Genomic DNA, 13,002 nt, shown 5'->3' with positions numbered 1-13,002 from the left:
CATGCGTGTCATATAAGAACATGACTACATGCCGCGCTCACGTAGCGTTCTCGGCCGTTTCGCTCGCGTCACATATGCCAATTTTGGTGTTACAGTACGTGAATGGATGACGAAGGTATGTGACTGATGCTGTCACACCTGTCCCGTTAATTAGGGAGGCGATCACCGGGCTAATTCCAAGAGCCGAAGTATCGGCCCCCCGAACCGCACCACGAAAGCGTGGACAATTTAGAAGTGGTCCTTTTTGGCGCGCCAGCGGACGCCGGCTGTGGCCCAAAGAACAAGTCAGAGCCGAGAGTTGATAAACAAACAAATTATATTCTCAATAATGGCAGATCGAAAATAATACACAAAAATGCACACTCCACAATAGTTACATACAATACGTCACCAAACAAACGACGTGCTACACAGTACAATCAAGCACACTTGAAACAACGGACACAGACAACAATACGCACTACAATGCAGTCGCATGCATTGGACAACCAAGACACTTAAGGACTAAAGAAATAGAAAACCTATTCAGTCCAAAGTCCTTGGAACAAAAGTCTGAATGATACTCTTCCGAGAATCACTCACTCAAAGTCCAGCGTTGTTGTCGTTCCGTAGCTCTCGAAGTTTCTCTTCCAGGAAACCTCGCGTCCTCAAATGGCCACTCTCCAAGCTTCAAGCTTCTTCGCCGGAAATCCGTCGGCTTCACACACGCAGCTGTTGCCCGCGTCTTCGCTCGATAGCGGTAAACCCACGCTCTTGCCTGTAGCTCGAGCCGTCCCTACGGACCAAAACTTCGCCGACTACACGGCGGACTCTCTACGCACTCTGGCGCTCACTTCCGTCTCCTCCTGTTCTGTCACTACGGGCAGAACCTTCGCCGACTACACGGCGGAATTCCTACGTGCTCCTGCGCTAACTTTCTGTCTTCTCCTGATCTCTCATCTCGGCCGCTCGATTAAATACCTTCCGCGCCACCTTCCAGAACGTTCTTCTCATTTCGTCGGCGCGATGCGCAGCGAAGGCTGGGGAGAGGTGCGAGACGGTTTGACTGCCCTCCCCGGAGGATGATTCAACTCGGTATGACCCCGCCCCGTTCGTTCTAGAAAAATCGCGGGCTTGCTGGGCCGCCGATGCGGGGTGAGGAGGTTCGTCTGCGACGCCACGCTTCCGCGGGGAGAGCGCGCGCCCGGGGAGCTTTGGATGTTTGTTTTCTTTTTTTTTCCTTTTTTTTCTTTTGATTTCGCGGCGTTTTTTCCGCGCGTTACCGCAAGAATTTGCGGCGCGCCTATTTTTAGCGCTCGTTCTGTGACAGATGCAAACGTGATAATCATGAAATTTGTGTCCTGTAACGACATGACTACATGCCACGCTCATGTTGCGCTGGTGGCCGTTTTGCTAGCTTCACTTATACCAAATTTGGTATTGCGGGACATGAATGAATGAAGAAGGTATGATACTGGTGCAAACATGATAATCACGACATGCGTATCACGTAACAACATGACTACATGCCACACTCTTTTTATTTATTTATAGAGAACTGCGGACAAAAAGTCCAAGCAGGGTGAGCATACATGAAACACAATAAATAACAGAATGAAACAAGGTTGCAAAGCGTTTTTTACACAATTTCTTTGCATATAACACACAGGGGTTATGACTTAATAAAAGTAACAATTGAACAACAAGGTGGTAATACAATTAAAGGAAGTCATGGAAGCAGAGTATTTACACAAATGGTCAAGGGCGTTGAGGAAATGCTTCGGTTAGTTTATTCCAATCATGTATTGTTTGTGGGAAGAAGGAGTACCAAAAAGTATCTGTCCTTGCGAAGATTGGCGTTAGGGAATGAGGATAGCGGTGTCGAGTAGGTCTGCTTAACAAGGGGGATACGTATGCTGCGGTGTCTAAGGGTAGCCTGTGGTTTACTATGTCTGAAAGAAACTGTAGCCGACTTTTTTTTTTCTTCGAATTTGTAATAGTTCTATACCATTTGCCGTTAGTAATGCAGTGGGGGAGCCGGTTGACATAAATTTACTATATATGAATTGCACTGCTTTTCTTTGAAATATTTCTAGGTTTTGAACGTTAATTTTTGTGTGGGGATACCAAACTATGGAGGCGTACTCAAGTTTAGGCCTAATTAAGGAAAAGTAAGAGAGGAATTTAACACTAGGCGGAGCAGTCTTGAGCTTGTGGCGGATAAGGCATAATTTACGGAAAGCGGCCGAGCAGATGTTATTTATGTGCAAATTCCAGGATAAGGTACTTGTTAACGTTAAGCCTTAGTATTTATAAAAGGCTACATCAAGTAAAGGTGCTTCAGTTAAATTATATGTGTAGTCTAATGGGAGTTTTTTTCGCGTTATGGGGAGATACACACATTGGTTTGCATTAAGAAGCATTCCCCATTGTTCGCACCATTTTGATACATTGCCTAAGTTAGTATTAGGGTCATACTGGTCACTAATGCAGGTTACATCTCTAGACAAAACACAATCGTCAGCAAATAGATGAATTTGTACCGGGGTGCTAATTATATTGCCAATGTCATTAATGTAGACCAGAAACAGAAGGGGGCCTAGTACGTTCCCCAGCGGAACGCCAGAAGTCACCGGAAGGCAGCCCGATTGTTTTAGATGCGGAGCATCTAATACTCGAGGCTTGTAGTGCGGCGCCGTCCGCAAGCTTCCTCCTCCTTCTTCCACCATCTGTGCATCCCTTCCTCCTCTACACACCGCGCGCGCTTTACTCCTCCACCATCTGTGCACCCTTCCTCCTCTACACACCGCGTGCGCTTCTCCTCTTCACGAACATTCGCTAGCTGTATAATGTAGCGCGCATGCGCCGTCACGCTTCGAGAACATCGGCAGCTGACGCGCGCGCATGCGCCGTCGCGCTTAGAGAACATCGGCAGCTGACGCGCGCGCATGCGCCGTTGCGCTTCTCCCCCTTCTCGAACATTCGACAGCTCACAGTGCATGCGCCGTCGCGCTGTATATATACTCAAGGTCGGTGCTCGCTCGCTCAGTTGCCGCTCGTCGGTGGGTTTGTACGGCGCGTCGACGTCCGAGGTCGCAATGATCGACGTCCCTTCGACCAGCGCCGGCCAAAGTGTTGGCGGAACCGCAACCAAGTCGTCGTCCGAAGACAAGGCAGTGCGGAGAAGAGCTCGCGACGCCGAACGTAAACGTCGGCGTCGAGCGGAAGATTCTCAACTTAGAGAACGTGAAGCCGCTGAGAGACGTCAGCGTCGAGCAGCAGCACCGGATTCGGCCGCTTTGAAACGTAAGCGTCGACAAGAGGACCCGGACTTTCGAAAACGGGAAGCCGAGTGCAAGCGTCGGCGACGAGAGGCCGATCCCGATGCTGCCCGCGAGCGCAAGCGCGCCGAGGTAGCGGCGTGGCGCGCCAAGCAGTATGCCACGCCCAACGCTCGCTTCAAGCGCGACTTCCTCGACCGAAGCTTCGGCCACACCTGCAACGTGTGTGATCGTCTTTGGTTTTAACACCCCGTTAACCAATTATATGCTCCGCATCCTCCTCAGTGTTCCCCCGAGGGAAGCTGCGGGCAATTTTTTTTCTCCTACCTAAACATATTGGTTGCGATTGAGTAGATAAGTTGAGATCCCGGAGATAAATAATTCTGGTATGCCGACTAACCGAAGCTTTATAATTAGTTTATCGTGTGGAACTGTGTCGAATGCTTTACTGTAGTCTAAGAATATTACATCAATTTGGCCAATCAAGAAAGCTGCAAAGGCATGAAAGATAGTAACCAATTGTGTTGTAGTAGAAAATACTTTTTGAAACCCATGTTGATGATTTGTTAAAACTGAACGTTCTTCTAAGAATTCATTTAATTTATGAGCTATCATGTGTTCGATAAGCTTACAGCATGATGATGTTAAGGACAACATGATGCGCTCGCGGCCATTGCACTAGCTTCACATATGCCAAATTTGGTATTACGTAACGTCAATGAATGACGAAGGTATGTGAATGGTGCAAACATGATAATCATGAGATGCGTGTCATGTGAGAACATGACTACATACCACAGTCAAGGCGCCAATACATTCCGGTAGGACGAGGTGAGCGTGCTCGCCGGCGTTCATTTTTCGCGTCACGCCGGCGTTGCCACCCTAGGCGCCGGTACTGCCATACACTCGCAGGTGCGCTTCGCTTCGTTGCTTTGACACATGCGTGTTTAAGCGCGTATGGCGTCCCTCCATCACAAAAAGAGGGAGACGCAGTGCTGTCTGGGTAACGCATCGGTGCGAAATGCAACATGTCGCATCTGGCGCCGGTTGCCGTCGGGCCACGCCCACGCCGTGCCGTCTGGCATGCGACTATAGAGTGCTCGCATTTTGCTTAAGTAGCGTCGCTGTGCCCAGCGTGCGTCAACGCTACATTGGAGTATATTGGGCGCTTCATGATGTGCTCGAAGTCATTTTGCTAGCTCCAGATTTATCAATTTTTGTGTTACATGACATCAATGAATGACGAAAGCAAAAGACTGGTGCAAACACGATAATACTAAAACGTGTGTCATGTAAGGACATGACAAGATACCACGCTCATAGCGTGCTTGCGGCCGTTTCGCTAGGTTCACATATACTAAATTTGGTATAACGTGACGGGAATGGATGACGAAGGTAAACAACACACCCAAACATGATAATCATGACATGGAAGTCATGTATACGGCATTGTTTACCTCCACCTCGTAACGTTGTGCTGACTTTAAAGTGACATATCAATCTTTCTCATTCGTGCTTCGCATATCATCGATTCCCAATGTACGTGGGATCTGCCATTTTTTACATATGCTTTCAACAGTGTGAGTTTTTTGATGGTATCCGAATACAAATACTTTGTGCTACGAATATAAAATCATTCAAGGTGGAACAAACAAATTCGTTATGTTACAGCTGATGCTTATAAAAATAATTCTTTTTAGGGACAACATTACTTTTGGTTACGCCTGCTGCAAGAAAATTAGCATACCATTCTATTGTCCTTGTAGTCTTAGACTATATGCTGCTGCTATATAGAACGCCTACACAAAAGGTAATATCCTGAAGCTAGAAAGCGTACGAGAATCAGCCAAACAGTTCATCTACAATGATTCCCGACGAAGTTCAATACGTTACCTGCAAACTTTAGATAACCACCGCCATCAGATGAAAGAAACTCCTCATCAGGTTTAAAATTTGTTGATCAGTTAAAGGAGAAACACAATAACGTCAACACTAGTGAACTTATTTCGTTGTCCTCTGGTTCTTCAACGCGCCAAAAGCTCGAACTAACTATCAGTGCTTCCCTTTCTTATAACGACTGCTTCAACTATTGCTTCCTTCCGAGTATAGCAACAGATTGGAGTGACTTTAGCAGGAAAACTTTTCTAGCAACTTCTTTCTCAACGTTTTCACTGTTTCTTGATGGCTGAAACACGATCAGTCATTATTCATAGTTACTGTCTATTTGCACCTCCATTGCCTGTTGCTTCGTTTCATTTGCACTTATGGTAAAGGTTTGCTTGGTCATTGAACATGGATTTGTTCTCTTTAGTAAATGTGCGTATTTTGTCTTTTATATTACTAAAAGTATTATTCAAATTATTGCAATATTCTTGTACCTATATCATAATGTATTTTCATTCCTACGTTGTATCCCACTCAGCTAAAACTCCTGAAGGGGTTGTAGTACCAAGAAATAAAATAAATAGTGTGAACGGAGAAATAACAGTAGCGCTCACAATGTTTCCGCACTTCACTGAGCGGCTTCTTGTTTCACCCTGCTGTGGTTGGACATTTACTTTAGCAGTATAATAAATATTTCAGTTTGGCTATGCAGTATACAGCCATAACAATAGTTAAGTAATGAAGTGATAACTAATGGAGCAATGAGTAAATAATACTTCAATAATAAGTTCATTCACAAGTCAATATTGATTAAAAAGTGAGGGCACAAATATCCATTTTTTTGGTACCATGTTCATGCGCATGGCAATTTTGAAGAGCATACTTTAATCTCAGTTTTGATCTGAAAGCACTGTGGTTAGGTGGCACTTCGACAGCATTAACAGAGCTAGCAGTAAGAAAGTAAAATCGCAACAGTGACAAAGGCATGTGTTTTACTGCCTATTTGCTGTGTGCGTTCTATTAAAACCGCCGCGTGGTACCCATAATGGAGTGCCGGCTAGCGAACATGAAACCACTTATGCCTGTCAAGCTGGCAACTGCGATTTATCCTTCAGTTTAAGTATGAGATTGCAAGCAAATAGCGCAGCCTACTTGTTTTGCACCATGTTAGCGACGAAGGAATAGTGGGTGATCTCGACGCCCTTGACTTGTCCGCCAGTGCCTGAGCTGAAGGCGATAGCGGCCAGCGTGTTTGGAGGATCCAGCACTGCCACCTCGCGAAAGCCTTTGTTGTCCAGGTGCTCGAAGCCGAGGATCGAGATGAAGCCTTCGGCCTCACCCAGCACGAAGCGGTTCTGCGCGTGAGACGAATTTCATTCTCGGGTTTGAAAAAGGACTTTGTGACATGCAATACAACAAAAGTACCCGGATTACGTTATAGAAACTTCCACAATAGACCGTCGCCGTTATTTTGAGCCTATTGTCCAAGGGTGTCGTGTAAGCATAATAAAGAGAGCGTGCGCATACGCACGCACGAACCCACACATACAAACACACAGGCACACACACACCGCACACCATAGAGCACTCTTGCACTAAAGAAAATGTATATGTAAATGACGTCCGTGGCAAAAGGCCGTAGACATGACATCATTCTTGGCATAAACTTCACAAGGATGCTGTAATCGTGAGGAAAAAATAATAATCAGCTACTAAATGTAATTTCAATTAAGTGGCTAGAAGGAGCAGGAACTTTCAAAATGTAGAATGGAAATTAGTGGAATAGTTAGTTATGTTCCCATTGGCAAGAACAAACTGTTTGAAGAGATATATTTTGCGTACCAGGGTTTGTATAGAAACGCTGGTATACAGACGCTTTTGAGAATATATTGTTTCGGGGGTGAGAGTGTGAATTTAACAAATATATTTACAGAATATACTAGGAGAGTTAGAGGCACCTGCAGCCAAGATGGCGGAGAAACAACACTTCTGTGATGGCTATCGTAACGGGCCTTTTGAGGCAGTTGCCAGCCATATAGACGCTCCCGTGCAATTTTTTGGACGGCTTGAGCCCGAGAAGTGGCATCCCGAGCGTATTCTATAATTGTTTGCGTAATTGATGGAAGAAGAGCCTCGAAGGGTAACACTAGATGACGGCCAAATAATTATTAAAAGGGAGAAAATCCAGCGGTGTCTTGGCGTCGCAAATTGTATGCAAACGTCCCAAAAGGCAAAGTAATATCACAATAAAGGTGATCTTTGGAAACGTACATAAAGAACATTGTTGTCAAAGTTCAATTGACGCGCTCGGTAAGATTGTCGGTGTTATGCCGTGGGGAGGTTGTGACGAGTCGACACGAGCGAAGGATGTCGCTAACAACATTTGAAAAAAATTGGCGGATTCCACATAGAGCGGGATTCGATGATATGCGAAGCACGAATAAAAAATGTTGAAATATCCCTTTAAAATCAGCACAACGTTACGAGGTGGAGATAAATGATGCTGTGCATGGCTCCCGGACTTCCGTGTCCTGATTATCATGTTTAGATGAGTCGTTTACCTTCACGTCACGTGATACCAAATTTAGTATATGTGGAGCTAGCAAAACGGCCGCGAGCATGCTATGAGCGTGGTATGTTGTCATGTTCCTACATGACACGTGCGTCCGGATTATCATGTTTGCACCAGTCATATATTTCGTCCACCGTTGACGTCACATAACACAAAATTTGGTATATGTGAAGCTAGCAAAATAAGCGCGAGCGCATCATGAAGGACCCAATATACTTCAATGCAGCGTTGATGCGTGCGCACACTGGGCACAGTGACGCTACGTTAACAAAACTTGAGCACTCATTTCACAACGGCAACCGGCGTGAAACGCTACATGCTGAATTGCGCACCGATGCGTTACCAAGACAATACTTCGCCTTTCTCGTTTCGTGACGGAGGGATGCCGGACGCTCCGAAACGCTCATGCATCAAAGCAACGCAGCGCGGCGCGCGCCTCCGCGTATATGGCAGGACCGACACCTGCAGCATGGCAAAGCCGGCGCGACGTGACGAAAGGAACACCGGCGAGCACGCTCAGTGTGCCACGTCGGAATGCATTGGCGCCTTGACTGTGGCATCTAGTGATGTTATCACATGACACACCTCATGATTATCATGTTTGCATCAGTCACATACCTTCGTATTCCATTGGCGTCACGTAGTACCAAATTTGCCATATGCGAAGCTAGCGAAACGGCCGTCAGCACATCATCAGTCTGATACGTAGTCATGCTGTTACATGACACGCATGCCGTGATTATCATGTTTGGATGTCATTTACCTATGTCATTCATTCGCGTCGCGTAATACCGAGTAGGTACATGTGAAGCTAGCGAAAAAGTTGCAAGCGCCTCATAAGCGTAGCGTGTAGTCATGTTGTTACATGACACGCATCTCATGTTTATCATGTTCGCACCAGTATCATACCTTCGTCATCCATTCACGTCACGTAATACCAAACTTGGTATAAGTGAAGCTAGCGGAACGGCCGCCAGTGCATCATGAACATGGAATGTAGTTGTGTTGTTATATGACACGCATCTCATGATTATCATGTTTGCACCAGTCACACACCTTTGTCACACATTCACTTATTGTAATACCAAATTTGGTATATGTGACGCAAGCGAAACGGCCGCGAGTGCAACATGAGCGTGGCATGTACTCATAATCTTACATGACAAGTATTTCATAATTTTCATGTAAGGGTCTGTCGCTTGTGTTCGCCATGCAACCATGTGCTCAGATTTGGGTGCACGTTAAAGAACCCCAGGTGGTCGAAATTTCCGGAGCCCTCCACTACGGCGTCTCTCATAACCATATGGTGGTTTTGGGACGTTAAATCATACATATCAATCAATCGCCATGCAATCATGCCATACCATATCAGTTTTGCAACATGCCATGTGAACAAAACTACCGCAAAAGCTGCAGGACCATGAAATGCAAATTATGACATTCATCACATACATATCATGACTTTCATATTATGAGTAGCCAAGTGTGTTCTTCATACGGTCCCGTTATGCCATACCAAGTTCGGTATTGATACTATTACGGTATTGATACGGTATTGATACCATTTGAGGCCGAAGAGATGGCTAGTACCTGTAAGGACATGGTGGAGATTCTAACCCGTTCCAAGGAAAAAGAGCTCGCGGTCAAAGCAGGGTGTGACGGTTCCGTGGTGGTGGAAACGGAGTTAAGGTTAACAGAGTGTTCCACGAGGATTGAACCTTGCAGCCCTACAGACGATATCGATGAGCGTCAGAGGCGAACGAAAGGCTCCAAAGTTGGCACTAAGAAGTGCTCCAAACGGAGAAAGCGTCCGAAAAGCGGAAGCGCGGCAAAGCTCGCAATTAGCGCGGTGAATTTGACGAGGACCTTCAAACGGCGTGGCGGATTTGCGAGAAAAGGCCCGTTGACTTCTCTGACTGGCTTGAATCGCATATGTCTGAGCGGCCGGAGAGTAAGGAAAAGAAAAGCGCAATCCACGCGGCCGTGGTCTAACGATGAACCGATAGGCAATCATCAGGACTGTGCGCGCGAGACAGCGGAGGAGCATATCAATGATGAAGAACGTCAGAGTGGGACGAAAGGCTCCCAAGTCCGCGCAAAGAAGCGTGCACAGGGGAGAAAGCGTCCGAAGGGCAACGGTAGGGCAAAGCTCGCGATGAGCACAACGCGTTTGAGTAAGGGCTTCAAACGGCGGAGTAAAATCGCGAGAAAAGTGCCGTTGTCATCTCTGACGGGTCTGTATCGTATGCGTCCGAGCCGCCGGAAAGGAAAAGCGCATCGTACGCGGCAATGTTCGAATAATAAATTGCTAGGCAATCATCAGCACAGTGCGCGCGAAATATCTAAGAAGCATGTGGGTGCTGATGAGCATCAGAGGAAGGCGAAAGGCTCCGTAGAAGGCACCAAGATGCGTGAAAACGGAGAAAGCGTCCTAAAACAGGCAATAGAAAATCGCGACGCGTTTAAATAATGCGTTCAAATAGCGGAGCAAAATTTCGAGAAAGTTGCCGTATCACAAGTGTCCGAGGGGCCGAAGACCAAGTAAAAGAGTAGTGCATTGTGCGCGTAAGTGGTCAGAGAGAAAGGGACGGGTCCGTTGTCGCGGTGCCTTAGACGGGGTGTGGAACACAGAGGTCGGTGGGTTTCGCAAAGTAGCAGGAAGAGACGACGGCAAGTCTGCTCCGAAGAACGTCGCGGGGTTAGGTAGCAAGGCGATTCACTTATACGTGTGTTGTACACCCCTCTTGCCGAGAAGATTGTTCCGGGTGCGACCACCACGAGTTCAACTCAAATTTCTTGAGAACAGCTTTAAGCTTCTCAAGGATATTGACTCAGGACTGTTGAAAGGAATGCTTTGTTTGTTTACTTTATTGTTTTTTACATTACTAGTTTGAACTTTTCTTTCGTTACCGCTCTATCGTTTCAGCAGCATATATGCGTTGTATATACATCTATCGGAAAGATAGTGATACGCATTAGAGCCAGTCGCAGGGCTTAAGAGATGCGCCTTAAGAAGTGTAGTCGGAAGCGGCGTTGTAAAGCAAAGAGTACAACAAAGAGCACAGCTGGCTTGAAGAAACTTGGTAAACATTCAGAGGGCAGTTTACAGAATTAGGAATTTGTCGTCAGCACCGAAGTTGCTTTGCATGCGTCCGAGCCGCCAGACAAAATGAAAAAGAAACAGCAGGGTTGGTGAAAAAGCAAACGGAAGAAAGGGGACCGTCAGCCTTTCGTCTCTCTATTGACAGCATGTTTGATGGGCCGCGTCAGTGCGACGTCCGTGGCTCGCTAATAGTAACTGAGCGAGAGTGAGAGCTCTAGTTGCCACCGAGGAGCTTTGCGGAGGTCGGAGGCGAAGCGAATGGGTTTTGCTATTGTTCCGCTTCCCCTTCGCCAAGACAGACCCACAGGATGCGACACCATGCGCTTGTCTGAAAAGGGAGTAGATAGCCCTAGGCTTTTGACGATGTTCACTGGTAAATTCAGTTTGTTTTGCAGTTTGAATTTGACAGTTTAGGTTTGTCTTGGGTTTTAGAATATGTCCTTTATTTATTAGGCATACGTTTTCTTAGGTAACCCATTTTCGGTTTTGTTCATTTCTTTGGGCGTTGTACGTTTTTCTAACGTAAGCATTGTGCGTCTACTTAAATGACACGCATAGGAGCCTGCGTCATGGTAGATACGTGTAAATGAGCAGGGGCGACGTTATGAACTAGGTACAACTGAGCAAAGAGACGCAAAGATACTCCTTGCGAGTTTTTTCAGGGTCCATGCGAAGGATTCTTTTGTTTTATTGTTTTGTTCGCATGTGTCTGGTATGGAAGTAAAAAAAGCTAGTTCATGAGTTTATATGTATGCTTTCTGGGAGTAGTAACCGCAAGGGGAAGTAAACTTGAAGTTCATCCACGCAGGTGCAGCATCACAGTTGTCTTTCGTCAGCTCTGGGGAACTGACGACTAGCTTTGGCGGCACAAAATTTTGTGAACTAGAACATAGCGTGAAGCAAAACGCTTTTTTATGAGTATGAGGCCTGGTAGGTTACAGCGGATTGCTCACGCTAGCACATGGGTATGCTAATGGGAACGCAACACTTGACAGTTAGTTTTCTTGAAAGCAGTGAGTGGGAAGATTATTCTCGAATTGGGATTAGGAGTTTAGGCGAAAGCTCAGAAAAACCTTCCGATTGCTCCTTTGTGTTGTGATACTACTTAAGGAAGGTTGTTTTGAAGAATTTGTAGGACTCGATGCGTCTCAGGGTGGGCAGGGTGCCCTCCCGTGCCTGTGCTGGTGTGTATAAATGCTTTTCCCAGAAGAGAGCCACAGGGAACAAGCGGGAAAGAGTCCTTGGCTAGGCGTCACCGGCCGTGGCCTGGAAGGCGGCACCACACTACGACACTTCGGGCAACCTGTGCAGTTGGTCACCCTAAGGTCGAATCTCCCGCCGGTGGACAAGCTGTTGTGACTGGCGACGTAGCTGACGAGGGAGCGGCGCTCTTTGGATCTTCAAACAAGTAGCCGACCGGCCGGCTGCCTATGACCGCCAGGCATTGTCCCTCCTAGCCGGAGGGTGAGACGTCGTGTCGCCCCGACGCGGTAAGTGGTTCGGGAGAGGACAACGAGTACAGCATCTCCCTTGGAAGAGACCGCGGCGGCCGCCGCAAATCGCCTCGCTAATTAAGCGGGCAGTTCGGTGGACCCTTTGAAGCATGCTGTCAGGAGCTTGGGACCCCTCAACCAGCAGCACACACACGACGACGAAGAGCCCCGCTGGCACCACCTTAGATTGCAGCGATCACGGCTCAATATTAGACGTTCAGATGGGCCGTGCATGCTCATCCCCCTCGCCAGATGTGTGTGATGTGTGATTGGACAGTACCATGTGCACGTGTTCCCTGATCTAAGGATCTGGGGAGCACATACCCTTTATAATAGGCCACCCGGCTCATTCGAGGGAGCGCCATGTAGAGGAACACCAGATTCGAGAGCTCGCCATGCAAGAAAGAGCTCGTCATGTACGAGAGCTCACCTTGTATTTAATGTAAATAAGCCCTCTTCAAGCCTCCCTTTCTCCTGCCTCGACAACTTCATCCCAAACCTCCGGTGCCTGCGAACACCGGTGGCAATAGTAGGCACTCGATTGCATCGCAAATCTTCGGCATGGATAGACGTACTTACGTGTTACTTTAAACGACGGTAGTCTGAGCAGAAGCGCCAGCTGCCTCCCTTCTTCTGCAGTAGCATGACCGGCGATGCCCATAGACTGCACAATCGTTTTATGACGTCTTT

General features: G+C 47.0%; 1 protein-coding gene across 2 annotated transcripts in view; it reads right to left on the bottom strand.

The window, feature by feature from the left end:
* LOC119173602 (uncharacterized) overlaps positions 1–13,002 on the bottom strand; it is a 412,987-nt gene that overhangs the window by 179,025 nt on the left and 220,960 nt on the right. For both annotated transcript variants that reach the window (XM_075896291.1, XM_075896292.1), the window contains exon 6: positions 6,297–6,499. In XM_075896291.1, coding sequence (XP_075752406.1) covers positions 6,297–6,499 — 203 coding nt within the window. The remainder of the gene's footprint in view (positions 1–6,296; positions 6,500–13,002) is intronic.

This window comes from Rhipicephalus microplus, chromosome 5 (genome assembly GCF_043290135.1).
Source record: "Rhipicephalus microplus isolate Deutch F79 chromosome 5, USDA_Rmic, whole genome shotgun sequence".
In the NCBI taxonomy this organism is placed as follows: Eukaryota; Metazoa; Arthropoda; class Arachnida; order Ixodida; family Ixodidae; genus Rhipicephalus; species Rhipicephalus microplus.
This window is presented reverse-complemented; position numbering and strand designations above follow the sequence as displayed.